Source organism: Blennius ocellaris (assembly GCF_963422515.1).
Source record: "Blennius ocellaris genome assembly, chromosome: 17".
Lineage (NCBI taxonomy): Eukaryota > Metazoa > Chordata > Actinopteri > Blenniiformes > Blenniidae > Blennius > Blennius ocellaris.
Window position 1 is genome coordinate 9,622,535 of NC_137666.1, and position 22,481 is coordinate 9,645,015.

Below are 22,481 nucleotides of genomic sequence, written 5' to 3' on the forward strand. Positions count from 1 at the left end.
GTTTGTCAAAACTGTAAAATCTGGTATCTTAAACCTTTTAGAAAATATGAGAATGTTCAACTGGGGTCAAAGGGACAGAACTTATTTTATTAAATCTTTAAGCATATTTACAATTTATCAAGTTATTTATCCTAGGAGAATACATCCAGAGTAAATATTCACAAGGTAAAACCCCTTAACACAGCTTTGACTTTGATAAACTGTTAATCACATGTATAAAAGCTTTGCAGGTGGTACAACAAACAATCTGCATGTTCAAAAACAATTTGTGTGAAAAAATTTATCTCTAAAATGGATCTCAGACCAATAGCTACACTTACAAGTGTACAAGCTTTTTTTTTTTTAACACTTCAGATATATATACAAACACAATCCAGGCATCTTGCTGCGTCTCAGAGTCAGCAGATGAACATTTACAGCTCCATCAGAGCGCGGATATCATCAATACGCGATTTGGTCCTATCGCCGTCTGTGGAGCCGAACGCCTTCTCCACCAAGTCCTGCTTCTGCCTCTGAATGTTCACCATGTTCTCCTCCACCGAATCCTTCACAATAAACTGCAGCAAAACATGCAAAAATACACAAGAAGGTGTTTGTACAATCATTCTCTCCAATATGAAACTAATGCCTAAACCAGCAAAACAATTAAAACAGCTCGTCAAGTCATTTCTCATAAAACATCTAGTAAAAACAAGGATTTGTCTTTTTTTTTTTATATATATATAAAAATGGCAGTTTTTATAGGATTTCTGATCCGTTGCTGGGTTAAAATCAGCCCTGGAGTTTCTAGTCCAGAATGGTCGCAGCTTATCACTCGGACACAACTTTCTGTGCTTCTCTCCCATGTTTAGGCAACATAACGGGTCAAAGGTTCCCGACCTTGGTGACAACAACGTTCCTCTTCTGGCCCAAACGGTGGCAGCGGTCGATGCACTGCTCTTCAGTTGCTGGGTTCCACGCCTGAGACACAAAAGAGTGGATTTACCACACACAGACACGCGACAAAACTATTCATGATGCAACGTTTCTGTCAGTTCGAATCTCGTCAAGACACGTTTCCTCTTCCTGCTTCTTGTCGGACACGCAAATCCTGATCTCCTGAACAAGTCGCGTGTCATTCATGTGTAACGTTTGTCCTGCTTTAACCGACTTTGGGTTCATTCGGTGGCGACTATGGTTGAAGGCAGGACAACCGCCTTGGACAGATGACCAGTCCATCACAGGATAAACACTCACATTCTCTACAGTTTGGATTCACATTAGGCACAAATGCATTAAAAAAAAAAAAAAAAAAAAGGTCACATTCTACTTCTTGCCGGCTCGAAAAAGCGAAACTAACAAGTGTACCGGTTTACTTTGGGACAAATTAATTATGTGCGGCTGGTTCTGAGGATGTGTGCTTACAGGGTCCATGAGGAAAACGTGAGAAGCGGCGGTTAAGTTGAGCCCCACTCCTCCGGCTTTGAGCGACAGGAGCATGACGGTGGGGCTGCCGGCCGCAGGGCTCTGGAACTCCTTGATGACTTGTGCCCTTTTCTTTTGGACCAAGGTGCCGTCCAAGCGCACGAAAGTAAAACCGTGCTCCCTGGTGGAGAGGAGAGGGAAGCGCACGTGGGTGTGAGAAAAGCATTAAAAAAAAAAAAAAAAAACCCAAAGACAAGCTTACTAAATGCCTTTTGTTTGTGAACGCTGCTACCTGAGGGGAGCCTCCAGGATGGTGAGGAAGCGGGTGAACTGGGAGACGACCACGCACTTTATGCTGCCGTCTTCAGATCGCAGTCGGAGCAGGTTTCCCATGAGCGCCTGCACCTGCACACACAAACACATTTAAAAAGGAGGAATAAAACGGGCCTCAGGTGGTCGTATACAGGTCATTATTATTAGTTTGATAAAAATTAGTCAAGAATGAGTCTAAAACACAGGATAGCGTCTCGTTTATTTATTTTTTTGCTACATCAAATTAGCTGTCTAAATTAAAAAAAAAAAAAAAATTTGGTTTTAAGATTTTCTTGAGCGTATTTCTCAGTTTTACACGTAAAACCACAATAAGCTTTTCTGAAAGACAGTTAACATGCACTCGAATACCAAATATTGCCCACCGTCAATCCTAATTCACCTAAATTATAGATGCAAAACACTCTGAACTGCTTCTGCACTTGTTTAACAACAAAATACAGCAGAGGCTCTCAGCAGGTGACGTCCCTGTTCTTTTATCATTTCTAAATAACAGAACGAAACCTGAATGTCATCGTCATTAAAAAAAAAGGTTTGGTGCAGCTGATTCGATGAATCACACTCGACCCGACTCTACCTTTGAGCTCGTCCTCCACCTCCCCGAGTTTTTACCATCTCCATCTTCCATTTCCTCCTGAGGGAACTCCACCAGCTCGCTGGTCTTTATCTCGCTTCGACAGAGAGGACAGCGAGCGTTCTGTGGCGTGAAAACAGGGAAGACCAAAGTTGTCAATAATTACCCAATTACCCGACTTGCGTCATGTTGCAGTTTAAGACCGCAGATAACGCGGGTTATACCTGCTCGGTGCTGATGACTTGTGCGATGCAGGGCCGGCAGTAAACGTGGGCGCAGTGCGTGATGACGGGCAGACGGACCGAGTCCAGGCACACCGAGCACTCCTCGTCGGAGCCGCTGGCCAACACCAGCCGCAGCTTGTCGATCAGACGCTCCCGCAGCTCCGCCACCGTCGCGCCAGCACCTACAGCGCGGGGTTTGTGTTTTATTAACGCGAGATTCAAAAGGAGAGTCTCGGATGGAGTTCGTCTCCTGAAACCCGTCACGGTCACAGACTTTAAGGTTTTTACCTAAATCTGAGAAAACCTTGGGCAGCAGGTCGGGGTGGCAGCAGTGCTGTCGGAGCCGCATCAGGATGGCGAGCACGTCCGCGTAATTCTTCAACACCGTCCCTTCTGCTACATATCTAAGAACATTTACATGATTATTATTGATAAGCTGCCATATGTCCCGTCAAATGTCCTTATATGGTGAAGTTAACAGTAACCTCAAACCCCCCCACCTGCCAATGGTGTTTTTTCCGTCAGTGCGTGCCAGTTCATACTCCTCCCTCTCCAACTGGCTGAGTTCCACCTGCTCCACGTACACGGTCTTGTCTGGCAAGGACACTAGGGGGCGCCCGTTCACTTTGCTGCTCTTGGTGCGCCTCAAGGTGATGCACTTCACCAGGTTTTGAAGGTTTCTACAGAGTACACGTGCGTGGTTTGAATTTGTTTTCTTGATGTTCCAATCGTGGCACATTTTCATCAAACCACAAAGTTTCTTTGCTTCGGAAGAGTAAGTAGAGAAATGCAAGAAATCTGTGAGGACTCACTGCAAGCCGGCTCTTTCTCCTTGAGTCACAGGCCTCTGGATCACTCTGTTCCACCACTCCCTCACGTCGAAGGGCTTCAGACGCAGGAAGGCCAGCAGCATCCACAGGTCCTTCACACTGTTCTGGATCGGAGTACCTGAAGGACCGGAGAAACAATCGCAACGCAAAATAAATTATTCATTATTCATTCCATATAGTGACGACAGGTTCGAGGTCTTACTGATGATCTTCTTTATGTGATGTTACTGCATCATTGTTTTGTGTTCATTAAAACATTGTAAAGTCTGCAAAATCACCATGACTGTCATCGTACAAGGTTAATTAAAAAAATACCAGTCATAAGATTAAAAAATATTCTTCACGCTTTTCATCCTCACTACCAGAATGATGGCTCCTGATTTCATTATTAGAACTCAGTGGATTTCTCCAAACCAATTTACTAAATCAAAATGTAGCCTTTTGTTACATTTCATGTAAAAACACAATAAGTAATACAGGAACTGGAGTTTTCAAAATAGATGCCAGTTTTGAATGTGATTAAAAAGCCCTTTATTCATATCACAGGAATGTGTTTCAAAGAATGAGGACTGCATGTTATCAGTGGGGCCCCCAGTTTCCCATGTGTACTCTAAATATGTATATAGAAGTATATTGTGCCATGGTGTCCCCAGGACAGAACCCTCAGCATCCTCCACCATCAGCTCAGATCTCATAAGATGTCATGTTTCACATGTTCTCTTGTGTAAAGGCGTTTTCAATACCTGAGAGAATCCAGCGCCTGTGAGCCTTCAGCTGGAGCACAGCCTTACTCATTTGTGCGTTTGGGTTTCTTATGATGTGACCTTCATCCAACACGACCCTCAGCCAGTTAATGCCATGAAGAGGACTCTTATTCTGAAAGAACATTTCAAACACTTGAAATTTCTCAGTTCCTTTCAGTTGATTGAGACTCGACATTCGTTCGCCACATAGAGGATCGTCAACCCTCTTTTCGCCTCAACGAGCCTCTTGGCTCTGCCTCTCCACTCACCCCGAAGTCTGCAGAGACGACATTGTAGGTGGTGATCACCACGTCCTGCGAGGACAGAAACTTCTGGCTCTTGTTGCGCTCGGCACCGTAGTAAAGATACACGTTGACCTTGGTGTTGGCGCGCATGTGCTCCTCGAACTGATCCTGCAGGCGGAATAAGAAAGTGTAGAGCAAGATCACGAACGTGTCGCAAATTCCTCATTTATTGCCAACGTGTACAACAACAATCGCATTTCTTCGCTTACCAGCCAGTTGCTGAGGACAGACAGCGGGCAAATGATGAGAGTTGTTCTGGCTGAAAGCTCTTCTGTGCTTTCAGTGATGGGAGACTCTACAGCTGAACAAAACAAAGCATCTCCATCAACGTCTACATTTCTTTTAGAAAATATACTAAACCCCAATTTATAAAAAAAAAAAAAAGGACAAAGAGAAAGACACCAAATAAACAAATGCTGTTGGGACTCACTCTGTGTGGGATTTGCACTCTTCGTGGTTTTCTTCTTTTTGGCGACTGTATTTGACGTTGAACCGCTCAGCGCTGCAGCGAAGTCCAGATCGTCGAGCAACACTGGAGCCGCTTCATGAAAACCACACAGAGAGAAGGGGGTTAGTTCACCTTAGTGCTTCATCTTGATGCATCAGCAGCTTTGAATTAGGTCATAAACATCCACTCAGACAAATCAGTTGGTTTGTTACCTTTAACGAGCTTCCGTTTGGCGGGTCTCGTCTTTTCTTTGCTCGTATCTACAAGCGGAAATGTAACAAACGTCTCTATAAGCCACGAAGCACATCAAGACCAACGTCAAAGATGTGCAGGACAATTGGCGCTTACTCTTCTCCGACTTGTCTGCTATCTCCACATCTGGAACACCAACGGCGGTCACACTGGCCCATGCAGAAAAGAAAAAAAAAAAAAGATACATCAATGAGATCGATGACAAAAAGCAAAATAATCTCAAAAAACATGGCAATCAATTTGATACACGTCACTTACCGGTCTGAACAGGATGATCCACTTTGTGTATCGACTCCTCCCCCTGAAATAAAAGCCGCCACATCACTTCATCTTTCCACCGATCCTCACAAGAGTACGTCACAGACCAAACGTGTCAGAAAGTGAGATTACCTGCTGGCTTGGAGTCCGCGTGAGGTCTGTTTTTAGCTTTAAATGGTGAAGCCCGTTTCTCCTGCACACGCAATAAACGCACACTTTGTAATCGGTGAACCCGAATGCACTCACGCAGCGTCGAACTCCAGAGTACTTACACTTTGGTCCACAGGCAGCGGCTTTCCTTCGTGGAAGTTGGTGAGGATCAGGGCGATGGTCGTCAGAGTTTTACCCTGAAACGCAGAGAGAGTGGTTGGTAAACGTATAAGAGATAGTATTTATATTTTCACCATGAACTGTTTTTGGCTCGGAAACTCCTTGTGATCTCGGCTTTGAGAGCTACGAGACACTGACCAGCCCCATGTCGTCTGCCAGTATTCCTCCTCGGACCCTCTCTGGCACTTCTTTAGCGGAGAAGCCCGTGACACTGTTGTAGTACAGCTCGCCTCTCTTCTCCCAGAACGGTGGCAGGGCAGACTTGTTTTCGCGAGCGCACATCCACGAGAGAGCCTGCTTCTGGTGAGGCAGGAGGGGAGTACACACCGACTGCGAGACACAGTTTGAGGCCGTCAGGAAAACGTCCCGCTCGAGATTTGGCGATTTACGCAATTTATGTCACAATCGCTATCGGCAAAAATCGGGATAGAATTGCAAAGAGCCAATACATGCCTCGGCCGCTTCTTTCTCGCCGTCTTTACTCTCCATCAAACCTTCAAACAGGTTATCGAACGCATTCTTCAGCTGAATGGAGCAAATAAAGAGTTATTTGAATTTAAATAAAAACTGTTGTGTTAGAGACAGTGTTCACATCAGAAAAATATCTAACGCTAGTTAAAAATATAGTATTGATCTCTGTGAAACATTAAAAAAACAAACCTTTATTGTATTTAGATCTTAGCACTTTTGTTATTCTATTTCAAGTACTGCAACAAAACTAATGTACAGGACAGTGACATGGATGTGAAACAACAGCCTGGTTGCTCCGTGGTTTATCCATGAAAACTAATGAACATTAAATGTTTACTATAATCAATAACAAGAGTCTGACACATGACATCAACATCCACCATCTACTTTACCTCCTCTGCCGTTAGTGGGATCGTCACACCTTTTTTGAATGAAGGCGCTTGTGCATCTGTGCAACTGTAGGACGTTGGATTCACACCTGAAATCAAACACAAGCCAGTTACTGAAATAGTCAGTTAAAAAAAGGAGGTTTGCTCCAACTTTTAACGAGTCGAGCGTACCCGATTGTGCGGCTCCAGTTGGGTTTAGTTTATATCCACGACGAGCCATCAGCTCAGTCACAGATCCTCTCTTCTCCTCTTGCCCCCAGAAGGAGAGCATCACGGGCATAGAGAAGCTATTTTTAGTACCAGAGTACACCACCCTGAGTTAAAAGAGTGCAATAATGTGGCCATGAACAACAAAAGTAGATACATTGAGAAAGCAAATCTTAAACTGAGACATTGTCTTTTCCAACATTAGTGCTGGAGGAGCATCTCACCCCTCGACTTTCGCCAGGTTGTTGTCCATGACATAGGCCATGGCTGCAGCCAGCTCCTTCTTGATGTGTCCTACTTGATTGCCATAAATGTTGGCGACCATCACAGCATTGCGGTCGTACGGATTCTGAGGCTCCCGCACTAAGCCGACCATCTCCCCTCGATTCACCTGATGGGAGGAATAAAAAAAACAAAACAAAAAGGAGACGTTGAGAGTTCGCATCCTCGCCTCCTCATCGGGAGACGGTCCTACATTTCCAAGTTATTTAGAGGCCCAGGTTGGGAAACAAGTGATCCATATCCGTGCTCACCACTCCCGTGTAGTATCTGAGGCCCACCACGGTCCCCTGCAAGTGTCCGAACAGGACGCTGCCGTCCGCCTCCGGCTCCTCGGACGCTGCAGCGCGGATGGCCTGCGACAGGGTCTCGGCAGCGGCTTCATGTCGATCCGCGAAGAGGTCCACCTCCCTGTGCCTGCTCCAGCTGAACCTCCATCCGCGACCAAACATCCCTTCCAGGAGACACAACAACAACGCAGGAATTCACGTTTTCGGTAGGGACCAAAAAAAAATAAAAAAATCAGGGCAGAGTGAAGCTGCAAGTGGATGAAACGAGCTCAGCGCTGGACATGCCCACATACAACTCTTCATAACACTGGCTAGCAAACACTGCTACTCCGTCTCTGTCGTAATAAGTTACACACGTTTGCACAGAACAGCGCCTGAACGTGACATATATCGCATACAGTTTCATTTACCTTCTTTTTCTCAGACAGCGGTGTAGTGTTTTTGCAATTTCGTTGCTCCTGCCGTTTGAACTGCTTCTTCTGTGGTTCTCGTGCTCACGGTTAATGTACTGCTTCCGGTCCGTCACTTCGAAATAAAAAATTACACATAACAAAGCAACTGTTTCTATTGAACATTTAAAAAATATTTTAAAGGTTTTACGAATATTAAAATATAAAAAGAGACCAAACAACTTTATAGAACACAGATTCAATTTGTTGTAGTATTACAAATTGTGATAATAAATTTATTGCCCTGATTAAATAGTTCATTGTTGAGTATTTGAGCTCCCTGAAAATACTCAAACATATTGACTAGCGACATAAAATAATTTTTATTATCCTGACCAAGAAATGGGGTCAGAATGTCCACGTGGTTAGCACACTGTTATTATGACACAATTTTAGATTAAATTGGGTTGTTTGTTGCCCCTGAACTAAAATGTGTTTGCATTTAGTTCAGGGGCACATGAATTTAAGTTTATTTTAGTTTGTTATAATAATAATAATAAAAGAAAAAAGCGTGGTGGGAGGGCTTCGTATTATTTTGAAAGGGCACTGTGCCTTTTCTCGTCTTGTCTCCGTACATTTCCGCACTTGTCTGCGCAGAAACTTGCGCGCAGGCCTCGCGCGCGGTGCCAACTTGGCCAATGAGCGGCGCCGACGGAAGCAGAGAGAGGGGCTCCGACTCGCTGCACTCTTTTGCTACGACGTTCCGCTTCCTCTCCAGCAGGTTCCTCCCCGGGTCGGACCACCAGACGCTCTCTGGGGGGAAAGAAAGATTAAAGTGCCGCATGTTTAAATACTTTATCACTTTTTTTTTAAGGAGCAGGGCGTTTGTGAAACCACAGTGTCAAACCCGGGCGTCAAACGGACACAGAATAAGCAGAAACGGGGCGGAGTTTGGATAGTTTGGCCGGAGTGCGGTTGTTTTTTTCTGCGGTTCACAACAACCGGTGAGTTATGATCAGCCCATTCAACACACTGCGCCTCGGTCCTCGTTTTATTCCATATAGTTTGAGTTGTTGTTAGCATTTTTATATATTTTTTTGGTGGCGGGGGGCTATATAGCGTTTCTTCCGTCACTATTAATAAGACTTTTTTTTTTCTTCCTTCTATCAAAGTCCAGCAGACCGAAGCTCCCTGTGTTGGTGTTGGTGGTACAGACTGTGGCTGACTTTGTTTTTACTCACAACACGGTGATCCAAATGCACAGGAACACTTGTGTACTCAACTACCCACTGGCGAAGAGACTTCTGTTATGTGCACACAAGTAGAGCGACTGTCACATGGCTCAAAATGCCCACAAGTAACAAGTGAAAGTAGAACATACTCCAGTAAAAGTACTTTTCGAACACCTTTCGTTGCATTCACTTGCTTTTACTTGTATAACGCTTCAATATATCACAGCATAGGAATGTGGCAGACATGTTTAAAGCAGTGATTTCCTAATCTGATCATGACGTTTGGATGATAATTTAAATTGTGGACAAACTCAGTGGTGAAGCGGATCACATGTATAAGTAAAAAGTACTCTTAGAAATCATGAAAACAAAACAGTTATAGAAATGTAGTAGTTGTAATTTGTTACTTCCAGCACGGTTAGTACCATGTGATGTGCATCCTAAACATGTGATTGTAGCCCCTGGCATCTGGTCTCCATGCGCTATAATGTAGATCATAGCTGTTTTAGTTAAATAGGTTTTAATCAAGCTGATGTAGGCCTTCGCTTTAAGTTACAGTTTGGGCTAATTCATATTTAACTTCCATTACAGCCACTGCTTGTTGAGAACATATCCACTTCACATACAGTCATGTCCCTGAACACGGGTTAATTCTTTAATTTGAGAGCTTCTTAATGTTATTTATTTCTGACTAAAATCTGAAAAGAAAACATGTTTACTCCAGGGAAATTGGTTAAATATTTTAGTTGGTCCTGTTTGACAGAATGTAAAAAAAATTTCAATAGACTTTATATGATGAAAGCTACTACATTGTAAAACAATGTAAAAACAAACAAAAAACAATTGTTACATTTTTTGTTTGTCTTTTGATGTTTAGTTAAAGAAAAACAGGAAACACTGATAGATAATGAAGCGGATTCAAATGAAACCTACAAACATCCAACCATCTTCTATAATGCTTTGTCCTAAAGGGACATAGTGGGGCTGGAGGCTATCCTCGTTTACAGTAGGTGAAAAGCATGGCACATCCCAGAAAAGTAAGGCGTCCATTCAAACAGAAAAGAAAGACAGTCGCGTACAATTTCGTTCACTTTCAAGTAAATTATTTTTTTTTAAACTAGCGGGCCATTACTGATTTCATTGTGTTGACCATAAAGTCATTTCTCTCAACGTTTGGTATTATCAGTCATTCATTTTGTTTTCTTTCTCTGTGGGAATGGAATACACTAAACCTTTCTTTGTGATTTGAGCGGGTTTTTTATTTAATTTTTTAAAAACAGTACAAAAAAGACTTTGGGTCTTGATCAGTTTTCTGTACCTGTTCCAGGATTTCAGGCTGATTGTTGTGATCGGTCAAGATGTTGACACAGGGCCGAGGCTACTGTTTGAATAACAGGATAAGGTGCTCATGGCAGGCGTGCAGCTGGATAGCGTTTCTGCTGCATTGACTGCCGCCCCGCGATCAGACAGGAGGACTGTAGTAGCTTGATAAAACGTGTGTGTGTGTGTGTGTGTGTGTACACGTTTGTACAGTCTAAATGTGCGTTCTCGCATCGAACTGCTTTCTGTCTGTGCCTCTGAATGAGAGGAGGTGGAAGTGGGCTGTGTTTAGTGTGTCGGCTTCATCACTCCTTCCAGGAAGTCCTCCACAGAATTTCCTTTTATAGAAGCCGAAACACAAAAGGCTTGTTGTCTGCTTCCTGTAAACAGCTCGACACTGGCGTTTGCCACGCTCCGGTTGGCTCGGGGAGTTCCAGGATGAGGAAGCGGGCTTCCCTTGACGGTGGCCGACCGAGGGAATAGAAAGTGTTCTGATGCAACGGAGGAGTGACAAATGGGGGAATCGAAATTCTGCCAGACAGAAGCGTGGGACTGGTACGCAGACGCAGAGCTGTGAGACCAGAGATCCGGGCCTGTAAAATAGTGTGGTTTGCAAACGTCCAAACATTTGGGTGCTGCTAAATCCCGATCTCTAGATCGAACAGCGCTTTTCAGCGTTGTTCGTACGCCACTTGTTTGTGAGTCGTAGATGAAGGTTGAGTTTCTCCGCCGAAAAACTGCAGCAGCTGACAGCGGCGGTCACTCTGTCCTGAATGAGCGGAAATAAATGTGCATAACTCAAGAGTTTATGTGGCTTTATTGGCTTATCACCATGTTGATCGTAGAGCAAACAAAAGAAAACGCCAACACTTCCACCTGTGGCCTATTTATTATGTAAAATCTTGACTTACCGCAATCTGATTTCACATACTTCCAGAAGGTGCACGTGGGTTTTCTTGGCTTTCTCTTCCATTTCTTTGACCATATGATGAACCAGCACGCCTTGCTGGTGCGTGCTGAGCCCGCTGCTCTCATCCAAACCAAGTCTGGATGAAGTGCCAAACAGAAAATGGAAAGAGGGATTCGCTGATTGTTGTGGATTTCATGTCACGTCCCTCCGTGCTCTGGCTGAAAATGTCCTTTCTTTGTTGCTGCTGCAGGAACACAGACAAAGGCTAAAAGGATAAAACTATACAGAGAGAAAACTTTAAGAAAGGTAGGTTATGTCTTCTTTATTGGGTTCCGTACATCAAAGTGAAAAGCTGCTTGGATTATGTTCCCACAGTCTTGTGTTTCCAGTGCAACATCATCACATCTGGCACAATCGTACATGTAAAAATTGAACCTTTTTCTCCAGGAGGATATTTTTTAAATTGTATTTTTTTTTTTTCCTTCTTTCTTCCAAAATCCCTGCTCTGTATTATTGAAGGGCGACCATGAGCTTGTGTGTTAAGATGTGATCTGAGCAGCTTCTTAATCGTGGCAGTAATACCAGGGTGTGGGCAGTTGTTCAAACACGGGCCTGCAGCATGTGGCGTTGGCGCGTGCGCCCGCCCGCCCTCCGCTCAGTGAGCAGCTCGCCTCCGAGCTACAGAAAAGACGTCGGATGTTCGCACAGTTGAGTCTGTGTTGGCTACGGTTATGGTGTGTGTCTGAGGGCTGAGGCCTGCGTGGGGCTTGTATATATGTGTGTGTGTGTGTGTGATGAAAGGGTGGGGGGGGGGGACACACCCAGCCTTCGCTTCAGCCTCGTAGCTATGAAATTCCTTCTGAGAGACAACTTGTCTCAGCCTGGCCAGCTGGTACCCAAACACACACACACACACACACACACACACACACACACACAATCTTTGAAAAGGCACATCCAGGCTGGACTGCGGCTAATTTTATCCCGCCGGGTGCAAGAATACACTCGTCCCAGCCAGAGTCGCTGAGGAATGAGGCGGCCTGCTCAGACCTGCCCCGAAGAGGGTGAGTTGGAGGAAAGAGGGGTAATGGCACAGCGCGAGCGAAGTAGATAAAACCGAGCGCCACGTTGAAAGGTGCACGCAGGCGCTGGGGATCAAACTCTGTCGGCGTTCGCCTGGTCTTCTGTGAGACACACAGAAGAAGCGACAAACAGGTGAGTGTGTCTCTGGTTTGGTGCTTTATGGGACTTTTACCCGACGAGAACGTTTGAAGGACAATGTGATTTTTAATAATTTTAGGGTCATGCTGATGCGTTTGGAGTTTGGGGGACTTTTGACAAGGCAGTGGTGTGTGAGTGAGTGTGAGTGTGAGTGTGAGTGTGAGTGTGAGTGTGAGTGTGAGTGTGTGTGTGTGTGTGTGTGTGTGTGTGTGTGTGTGTGTGTGTGTGTGTGTGTGTGTGTGTGTGTGTGTCCATGTGTGAAATAACCTCTTTTGTAATCGAGATCAGGCCTGATGTGTGAAGAGAATCGGTGTATTTGTTATCCAGACTGGGTCAGATCTGCCACTCGGGAGGAGGTTTACAGCTAAAGTAGGGGGTGATAGACTTGCCTATTTAAAACAAAAAAAAAAAACCCACACACACAAGCTGTGTCATCAGCGGTCAGACACCGGAAGTGAGGAAACCTTTGTTTGCTTCCTGTTTCCTCCGTGATGTCACCAAGAATGCAGGCTGCAGCTCGCCGCCAATCAAACTTGCTGGCTCTGCAAATCTGGAAGAGGTTGGGGTTTGGGTTTTTTTTTTATTGCTTTTTTTTTTTTGAGGTGGATGGTTTTCATGTGTGTGCATGTCTGTCTCTCTCTGTCTGGATGTCAGTCTATACAAGCTCAGTTTTCGCCACATTAGGTTAATGGATTCAAATCAAGAGTTTCTGCTAGCTGTGGAGAGAAGCGCACAAATTAAGAGAGAACAGAAATGTCAACATGTGGAAAGAGTACTGTTACATTGGACCCGATTAAAAAAAAAAAAAAAAAATGAAGGTATCTCTGAAGTATAGATTATCCTCCTCAAAAACTTCAATCTGCATTTACTTGCATTATCGTTTGTAATCAATTATTCCGATTTACCTCGTTAAAGTGTCTCTGTGTAAAGCAGATTTGTCCGATAAACAACGGAGAATATAAGTACAATGTTATGGTCAACAAATGTGCAATAAGGTCTGTTAAAGTATATAGAACAAATACAAAATTCTATATAAAAGCATCCAAAGGTTAAAAACAGTAATGTGAGCCTGTGTGTTTTGCTCTTTCCACCTCTGCTTCCACCTTTAAGTGCAAACAAATGTAAACGTTGCATTGGCGCAGTCATTTTGATCGATAGTGATGAAATCCAAGTAGAGATACATTTGTCACGCGAAGCATCAAATGACAAAGAAGCACTTTTATGCGAAATTCCGTGTTGCATGATGTTACCACTTCTGCTTCATCCAGATCACACTGGAATCAGAGATTTACTTCTATGTGTCAGTTCAGACTTTTACCTTTCCTGTCAAGTATAAAATACCCTTAAATGTGTGTAATAGGTGTGTCTTTCTTAATTTATGTTCAAATAATTCATATTGATATGGTTATCGGTTCACCTTCTGCAGCAGTCGTCTGAGCTTCCTGATTCAATGTGAGCATTTTAAAATATCAGCCTTTTACCTGGAAGTCTATCATTGTTGTTACTCTTATAAGACTGACAACCAAAAAGGTCAGGAGCTGAATTGCAAGTTTAAAGATCAGTTTTTGAACCACCCAGTGAAACAGAAAAGGATCTGAAATGATGATCTCCAAACAAAGGTATAGGAGTAGTTTAAAAAAATCCCTAATGTATTTCTCTTTTCTTTCTCTCTCTCTCTGTCTCTCTCTCTCTCGACTTCATTGTGTTTCCGAGGCTTCAGCCACGGGTTTTTAGCGCCTGATGTTATGAAGAACTTCTTCATTCTTTCCTCTTCCTTTAACTCTCATTGTCAATGCCATTCTCAGTCTCTCTCCTCTCACTCCTTTCCTTCCTCATTCAATTTAAAACCGTGACTTGTAAATTGTCAACGGGACTCAACACGTCACTTTGCCCATTCAAAGTTGCTTCCTGTTTGCGCTCCGGTCCTTTTACTCCAACACTGAGTTGCTGACTTTAGGCTTGTGCCATGGATGGATTTGTTCGCTTGCTGCAAGTTTTCTTGCCAGTTTAAGATGATTTACTTTCTTTTTTTTTTTTTTTTTTTTAAGTTGACACGTGATTTGAGCTGAAACGTGAGAAAACAGGAAGAACGGTGTTCTTTTTTCTTTGCATGCGGCGAGGCCAAACCGAACGCTCCTGATTCGGTGCGCGTTGCTCCAACCCCAACTGCAGGTGAACGTGTGTGTAGATGTGTGACAGCGGAGTGTGTGAGGACAAGCCCCCCGCCCCCCCTGTCAGGATGAGTAGCCAAGGAGGAGCCAAGGACCCCCAGTCAGCCAATCACAGCTCGCGGCCGCTGCCGTCTGTGCCGGAGGAGAGGAAGTCCAGGAACAAGATCATCTCCATGTTCGCGTCTGAGAAAGGTGAGGGAGACGAGGGACAATGCACGTACCGCGGGATCCATCCCCATGAACCAATGCGAAGTGTCCTGCGTGACGTAAAACGACCTTCGCGTTTGGAAATTGTGTCTGCAGGAGGTCGGAAGAAGGACCGGGACAAGGACAGGCCGGAAATCTCTTCCCCCTCTGACTTTGAACACACTATTCACGTGGGCTTTGACGCAGTCACCGGAGAATTCACTGTACGTATCTTAACTGTGTGCCTTGAAAAATGTTATTTATCCACGGGTGTTGCTTCGTTGTCTCAAAGCACTCTGGAGTAATCAAAAAGATGAAGAATGTCACACATCAGGCCCCACGTTATTATATAATCCTGATTTTAAAAACCCAGCTTTTGTTGTTTTTATTAGATTTTAAAGCCTGTGGAATATTTTGTGGTGCAGTCAGAGTGCGAGTTGGTAGTCCAGAGAAAATGTTATGCTGAATCAACTCGAATCTTGAGGGATTTCCTGCTTTGTGTTCTTGTAAGATATTATAGAGTATTAATGCAGTGAACAATTAACCAGACTGTGTCTTCAGATAAGAATTTACCGCGTTTTTAGACCGGTGTTTTCATTTCAAGTCCACATGAGAAGTATGACAAGAAAGTTACATCAGAATTGTGTGTGTTTAGTGTTAAACTTGTAGGATGTGATGGTTTGAAATGATTTGCGAGGTCTTTTTGATTGACCGCAAGTTGTCATTTGTCCGCCTGTTTGTCCAGGGCATGCCGGAGCAGTGGGCTCGTCTCCTCCAGACCTCCAACATCAGCAAGTCGGAGCAGAAACAGAATCCTCAAGCGGTCCTCGACATTCTCAAGTTCTACGACTCCACCAGTGGAAAACAGAAATACCTCAGCTTTTCCGCCTCGGGTCAGTTCCTCTTTTCTCTCTCTCTCTCTCTCTCTCTCTCCACATAAATCGAACTCCAGTTTTGTAGCTGTACTTCTGACATTTTGTCCCGTATTACTTTGAACCTTGCAGATAAAGAGTCACAATCGGTGAGTAGCTCTTTTTCTTTATCGCTCCGTTTCATTTGTAACACGAGTGTAATCACGTCGAGCAACAGGCAACTGTCTTGTTCTTGAATGCCTGCGTGTCTGCCGTTGCAGCCAGGCAAACAGGGTACTACGACTTCTCCGTCAGGCAAGGATGGCGATGACGACGATGACGACGATACTCCGCCTCCAGTTGTGGCTCCTCGGCCGGAACATACAAAATCAGTGAGTTAAGAACCTTAAGGTTTTATTTTTTTCGTTAAAAGAACTGCTTGGAGCAGGTGTATCTAAAAGAATTCTGAATAAAATGGACTAAGGCTTTGGGTTTCCCTGTAATTTAATTGTATTCTTTATATTTGATAAAAAGTTATGAAAATTAAAGATATATTGTCACGAAATTAGTGCTGTCAAAAATAGCATGTTAATTCAGTTAACTAGTTTCAAAATATTTAACTTGTTAAAATACATTTTTTAACGCATTTAATGCGATTTAACTTTTCTTACTCCCTTTCTGGTGCAGCACCGTGACTACAGAGCAGCAGAATACCGAGCAACAATGGGATAATATTAAGGCAGAACATTTCACGAATTCATAAATACATATGCATTACAAGCTTCAGTCTTAAGTAGAGAAAAATGTGATTAATCGTGATTAATTTTGGGGAAAACATTTATTTTAATCAACAACACTCCTGAAAGTATTAGTATTTCTTTTAAACAGATTTTCTTTTTAATTGGAGGCCATAACTGCTTTAAAGTGCTTCAAAATTTTCACTTTATGTTTTATAATCAAAGAAATGTCTGACCAAACAGTTCACGTTTTACTATTTTTTACTCCTTTTTTTTTTTGATGCAGCTGTTCTGACTGAGCTTTAGGGATTTTATAGATTTTGTTGTTTATAGTTACTTCCAGTTCAATAAATGGAAAACTGAGACAAATCTTGCATCGCCAGTTCGTAAAAGTAGCCAGGCAAGAAGAAAAATGTCCACCGCACGTCGGCGTTTCTCCAGATTTCTTGAAAACAAATGAAAAATGAGTCGTTCTTGTTTTTAATGTCAGGTGTACACGAGGTCCGTGATCGACCCCATCCCGGCTCCGGAGGTCGACGGAGCCTCGAAGGCAGCTGACAAACAAAAAAAGAAAGGAGGCAAGATGACCGACGAGGAGATCATGGACAAACTAAGTACGTAAAGCGCGTGAAATGCAGGCAGAAGCAGAGGTTTTTAAATTAGATTTTTCTCTGGAGTGAATCGCATTCATTTGATGAATTCCCAGGAACAATCGTCAGTATTGGAGATCCGAAGAAGAAGTACACTCGCTATGAAAAGATTGGCCAAGGGTGAGTAAAAACACAGAAAAATATCATTTAACTGCTGTGAATGTCTCTTAAATAGTGGGAAAAAAAAAATGTGGTAAATCATGTTGTTGAATGTAGTCTCCTATATATTTCTCAAATGTGTCATTGTCTCTTGGGCTGTATTTTATACTATGATGTCTTCTTTTTTTTTTTTAAGTGAAAATTGGTTGACATAATAAATGTATATTGCCATTTTCACACACGCAAAACGGTCTAAAAGTACACTTAGACTGACAAAAATATACAGAATGAATAATGAGATGAAGAGAATTCTGCTGTTTGTCCTGCAATGGACTGGCCCTGCTGAGACCTGCTCCTCCACGAGTTGAATAAAGAACTGGTACCGAAGTAGGAGGAATGGAGGGAACCTCATTTCAACTCCTCCTTTTTTGTTCTTTTTTTCCTAACTTCCAGGGCTTCGGGCACAGTTTACACAGCCATAGATGTCGCAACAGGACAAGAAGTGAGTGCAACGTTTGCGTGGGCTTGAGCAGACAGGTGTCGAATATTTTACCAGCTGAAAACTGTCTGACGGTAGAAAGCGTTTGATGTTCCAAGCATAAGCTGAATCCACGATCCTGGATCACTTTTTATTTTATTTGTATAGTGCCAAATACAACACAGTCATCTCGGGGTACATTTACAGAGAAAAACCGCTCCGTAATGTATCCTCTATAGTTGTTGACACAACTGAGTCTTATGTGTTTCACCACTGCGTCTCTGGCAATAAAACAAATCTGACTCTTTTCAGTTTGACATACCTGCAGTCACAAGAAATTAAAAGTATTCCCACAGTTTAAACCAGCTGCATTGGAATTTGAGTTGGTTGTAATTTCACAGCATGCGTCAGATTCGGGATTGTGATAGTTTGAGCCCCATTTCATCCCATGAAAGGTGCTTTTCAAATAATCTTCTTTTGCTAAGAACGAGCATACATGTACAGTATGGGGGAAGTGTTTTAACCTTGTGTAGTTCTAATGCTGCCTATCCATCGCGTAATATACATATATTAAGACATTGGTCAAGAGTAAAAGGCAATTCAGTCCTTGAGGAGCGGAACTTTCACAAGCTGCTGTGTCCTGCAGGTGGCCATCAAACAGATCAACCTGCAGAAACAGCCAAAGAAAGAACTCATCATCAATGAGATCTTGGTCATGAAGGAGATGAAGAACCCCAACATTGTCAACTTTCTGGATAGGTAAGGCAATCTGAAATGGGTTTTTTTGTTGTTTTTTTAAAATACGGCCAGCTGTGGGTCGACGACAGTGTGAATGTTTGTGTGTGTGTCCGCTTCAGTTTCCTGGTGGGAGACGAGCTCTTCGTGGTGATGGAGTATCTGGCTGGCGGCTCGCTGACCGACGTTGTGACGGAGACGTGCATGGACGAGGCCCAGATCGCCGCGGTCTGCCGAGAGGTCAGGGTTCAGAGCGGTGGTCAACGAAATGCAAAAAAACTCCGGCAAAGTCCATACGTCGCGCATCAAGCGTTTTTTTTTGTAAATTTGAGATTTGAACTCTTTCGGCTCTCCTCCTTGTTGCTTTCAGGTGCTTCAGGCTCTGGAGTTTCTTCACGCCAACCAGGTCATCCACAGAGACATCAAGAGCGACAACGTCCTGCTGGGGATGGATGGATCCGTCAAACTCAGTGAGGGAGAACGCACACTCACACCTTGTGCTGACCGATGTGCTGTTTTTTTTCAAAGGAATGAAATGATACCCAACGTTTTCTTCCCCGTCTCTTCGCAGCTGACTTTGGCTTCTGCGCTCAGATCACTCCTGAGCAGAGCAAGCGCAGCACAATGGTTGGGACTCCTTACTGGATGGCTCCTGAAGTGGTGACCAGGAAAGCGTACGGACCCAAGGTGGACATCTGGTCTCTGGGGATCATGGCGATAGAGATGGTGGAGGGAGAGCCTCCATATCTGAACGAGAACCCTCTCAGGGTGAGTGTGAGGTCCGCTTGAACTCGCGTACTTGTACAGAAACGAACGCTGCGCTTGATGGAAACTGCAGCCACACAGAGAATCCAGTCACCACTTTACCAACTCGAACGTATTGAAGATTCACTGGTTCATGTAAGATGCAGCAGATTGGAGGAAGTTTTCTATTGTGAATCACATTGAAAGGATCCATCTTTCTTTTCGTTGTTGATTTGTGAGTGAATTAGAGGCCTAAAAACGCACTTCCTCCTGGGAAATGTGTTCCTCTTCTTCTTCTTTAGAAAGCTGACCAATAGTAGAACCGAAAATAGGTTTCATTCGCACTCAAGTCGACATGGAAAAGGAGGAAATGTTCATATTTCAGATGGCGGAGGCAAGCATTGATCCACGTCTCAGACGACAGTCATGGATAACAGAAAGGTTTAAAGTATCCCTGTTGCTGAGTCACTTAACTACATCAACAAGTAAAGGTGGTAAACTATCTCCTTAGTGAATGAACTTTCAGCATCTGTTAACTTTTCCTGTCGTGCCACCACATGGCTCAGTTAATATTTTTGCAAACATTTAAATGATATATTTATTTTAATCAATACTCTGATTATGATTATTTTCCAAAACGTGTTTCCCTTTTTTAAATGACATTTTATGTGCCATTTCTATTGATGATGATGACTTTCTAACCGTGTCCCTCTCCTGGTTTCAGGCGCTCTATTTAATCGCCACCAATGGGACTCCTGAGCTGCAGAGCCCAGAGAAGCTGTCTCCCATCTTCAGGTCCTTCCTGTCTCGTTGTCTGGAGATGGACGTGGAGAAACGAGGCTCGGGCAGAGAACTGCTGCAGGTACAACAATCGTCCTCTCTCATTTTGGTATATCTAAACATCTTTAAACAAGAACATGGTCATGCATTACCATGTTTTTTTATCCCGTATGTTGTTGAAGTTTCTTCATTTCGTGACGTTATAGTGTGATTATGCCAATTAATTTATTATTATTCATTTATAAACTGTCTCGCTATACATAAAAAAAAAAAATACTAAAAAGCTTTATATCACTTTGTATCAATTGTACATCAAATTGCTACTGCCATTTAAATTGACATTGTGTGAAAGTTGAGTGTAACTACTAATCTCATAATACCTTCCAATGTTGTAATTATTTTGGCATTTTTGTAAATAAAATCAATAACGCAATAAGATATTTGATCCAATAGTGTAATTGCAGTCGGCAATAATGTCATAAGTTATAAATCATATTATTGAATTCTCATTTAAAAAATGCTTTCAGTGTGTATAAATGCAACCATTAATGTAATAATACATAAACAAGGCTGTTTTTCACAATATTCATTCATTGAGGATCCATATTTGACTATTTTATTACAGTATTGGCAAAATTACTCTTGTTTTTTTTTGACATTATTACATGATGAATTGTTAAAAGAGGCCATCAACTATTTTGATTTCCGAGAACGACTTCTGTATGAAGGGCTACTTTCAAATACTTCCTAACTTATTAGTTGAATATATTGACGATCACTATGATGGAACAAGGCCCGCCGCATTAGTTCCCCTCCGATTCAGTACAACCTCTTGGTGGGGGCCCCTGTGATCTCAATAGGTTTCTAAATATTAACTTCGGTGCTCTGACTCGTGACATTTGTCTCTGTTGGCAGCATCCATTCCTGAAGCTGGCCAAGCCTCTGTCCAGCCTCACCCCGCTCATCCTGGCAGCCAAGGAGGCCATGAGGAGCAACCGCTAAGCCTCGGTCTCTCAAGACCACGAGCACAACTCCAGCCAGCAGCTTTTACTTTCTGATGACTATCAGCCTCTTGCTTGTGTTTGTTTTTTTTTGTTTTTTTAAAAGGTTGCATATTGCTGCTCAATTCTTACCCCATATTCCTCCCACCTTGGTGTCTTGTTTCCAATACTGCATGCAGCCATAGTGCAGTGCTTCCCAGCCTATTTATTTCCATCCCAGGTTTTGGGAACCACTGCCATAATGTGTCCTCTGTCTTGTTGCCGCCAACAGCGTTTCAGGGTCGTCTCTCTTGACACTGGTTATCAGGAATTGGAATATTACCGGTGTTTATGACACTTTCCGCACAACAGGTTTGAGATATAATCTCATTTTAGGGCTTCTAACGTGTTTCACAGCTTGGTGTGTCTCTCAATACCTGCAAAAAGCCATTAATATTGGGGGGGTGGGGTGAACAAATTCTGTGGAACAGACCAGGAAGGGAAACTTTTTAAGTAATGAATTCACTCCTTATCTACTCAATGAGTGGTTGACATTTATCTGGTTGACGAAGTTCCATATGTGTGAACACGGACAGGAAAGAAATGCCATTCTGCGTAGGAATACGTTATATTTTTAACAGTTTCTTCCAACTTTCAGGTGCTGCTTTGGGCCTGTTGCTTTGCTTTTTTTTTTTTTCTCCCCCCCTTCAGAAAAAGTCTTTCTGACCGTCGTCGTCCTTATAGATTCGTCCGTTTGACTTTTGCGGCCGGGTTCCTGGAGCCGCTGTTGTTAAATGTGTCCAGTGACATTTTGAATGAGGAATGAAAAGCTATAGTGTCCGACAGCTGTGCAGGGTTGCAGCGCAAAGATGCAACAGTGCAGTCTTTGTGTGGCGCAGCAGCCATGCCGGTGTTTTCATTTCCCCCAATGTTTCACATAAAATCAAGCCATTCCAGCTTATGGTGGAAATTAAGTATTTTGTTTTGTTTTGATTTTGATTTTTTAGATTTTTTTTATTCTATTTCTTTTTTACAAGTGACTTTTTTTTTTTTTTTTTAAATGCCTGTATAGTTGGAGTCTTCTGTCCTCATGTGGCAGTTGAAGGTATTACCAGGAACAAAAACACAGGGCTTTGACTTTATAAAACTCTGCTATCCAAACCTTTGTAGTTTCTTCCACAAGCTATGCAAATCAGTCGTGTCTCTAGAATTATGTGCCTAAAAACTACAATTCTCTCAGTATGATGCGTCGCCGGTATGCTGTGTTTGTCTTTCGCTGTGCCTTTTGCTGTTGGCGCAACACAAATACTGTATGACGTCGTCTGTTTGAATGCGTTAAACTGGAGGAGGAACATTTTGTATATTATGTAATGTCCTGTATTTTTAACAGCATTTTTCTGTATATCATTGTTTTATATTTGTAACTAACAAAAAAAAGGAGAAGAATGATTTTTTTTTTTTAAAGACATTTTTAATGTATCAGTTCATCATTGGTTCTCTAAATTGTCCAATTGTAGACTTTAAACCATATTAGTTGGTAGTTATGAAACCCCCTCAGAGGTAGGCAGTATTAGGATATAATTGTACTTTTGAACCTGCTTGGAGTATCAAATCACTTAGTTTCCTTCTTCACTTTGCAGATGATTGAGACAATCAGTGTGTGT

General features: G+C 42.9%; 2 protein-coding genes across 3 annotated transcripts; one reads left to right on the forward strand and one right to left on the reverse strand.

The window, feature by feature from the left end:
* Positions 1-61: 61 nt before the first annotated feature.
* On the reverse strand, positions 62-7,822 carry hltf (helicase-like transcription factor). Its single transcript, XM_080513207.1, has 25 exons — positions 7,745-7,822; positions 7,299-7,498; positions 6,990-7,156; positions 6,730-6,872; positions 6,562-6,647; positions 6,152-6,223; positions 5,837-6,028; positions 5,641-5,715; positions 5,501-5,561; positions 5,369-5,411; positions 5,207-5,259; positions 5,071-5,118; positions 4,841-4,951; positions 4,620-4,711; positions 4,375-4,518; positions 4,106-4,238; positions 3,345-3,480; positions 3,033-3,212; positions 2,821-2,936; positions 2,533-2,714; positions 2,312-2,431; positions 1,697-1,809; positions 1,405-1,585; positions 880-960; positions 62-557 (listed from the first exon to the last, which is right to left on the reverse strand). Exons 2-25 carry the CDS (start codon positions 7,494-7,496, stop codon positions 414-416), a joined length of 2,871 nt encoding a protein of 956 aa, XP_080369333.1. The 5' UTR covers positions 7,497-7,498; positions 7,745-7,822; the 3' UTR covers positions 62-413.
* Positions 7,823-8,526: 704 nt separating this feature from the next.
* On the forward strand, positions 8,527-22,454 carry LOC308142109 (serine/threonine-protein kinase PAK 2-like). Of its 2 annotated transcripts, none has more exons than XM_080512430.1 (15): positions 8,527-8,727; positions 14,579-14,769; positions 14,881-14,987; positions 15,509-15,656; positions 15,768-15,784; positions 15,896-16,006; positions 16,842-16,965; positions 17,058-17,121; positions 17,554-17,602; positions 18,225-18,337; positions 18,436-18,553; positions 18,684-18,783; positions 18,885-19,081; positions 19,782-19,919; positions 20,753-22,454. In XM_080512430.1, exons 2-15 carry the CDS (start codon positions 14,595-14,597, stop codon positions 20,837-20,839), a joined length of 1,548 nt encoding a protein of 515 aa, XP_080368556.1. In that variant the 5' UTR covers positions 8,527-8,727; positions 14,579-14,594; the 3' UTR covers positions 20,840-22,454. The 2 variants fall into 2 exon arrangements, with proteins under 2 accessions (XP_080368556.1, XP_080368557.1); XM_080512431.1 differs by lacking the exon at positions 8,527-8,727 and adding an exon at positions 12,295-12,400.
* The last annotated feature ends 27 nt before the right edge of the window (positions 22,455-22,481 follow it).

What these genes read in the sequence shown, in the direction of transcription:
- hltf (XM_080513207.1), bottom strand. Translation starts at nt 7,496, where the DNA reads ATGTTTGGTCGCGGATGGAGGTTCAGCTGGAGCAGGCACAGGGAGGTG. An exon ending in CAAACGGAAGCTCGTTAAAG is followed by an intron (nt 4,952 to 5,070) that starts GTAACAAACCAA and finishes GTTTTCATGAAG; the next exon opens with CGGCTCCAGTGTTGCTCGAC. An exon ending in CTGTCCTCAGCAACTGGCTG is followed by an intron (nt 4,519 to 4,619) that starts GTAAGCGAAGAA and finishes TTCCGCCTGCAG; the next exon opens with GATCAGTTCGAGGAGCACAT.
- LOC308142109 (XM_080512430.1), top strand. Translation starts at nt 14,595, where the DNA reads ATGTGTGACAGCGGAGTGTGTGAGGACAAGCCCCCCGCCCCCCCTGTC. An exon ending in CAGTCACCGGAGAATTCACT is followed by an intron (nt 14,988 to 15,508) that starts GTACGTATCTTA and finishes CTGTTTGTCCAG; the next exon opens with GGCATGCCGGAGCAGTGGGC. An exon ending in TATGAAAAGATTGGCCAAGG is followed by an intron (nt 17,122 to 17,553) that starts GTGAGTAAAAAC and finishes CCTAACTTCCAG; the next exon opens with GGCTTCGGGCACAGTTTACA.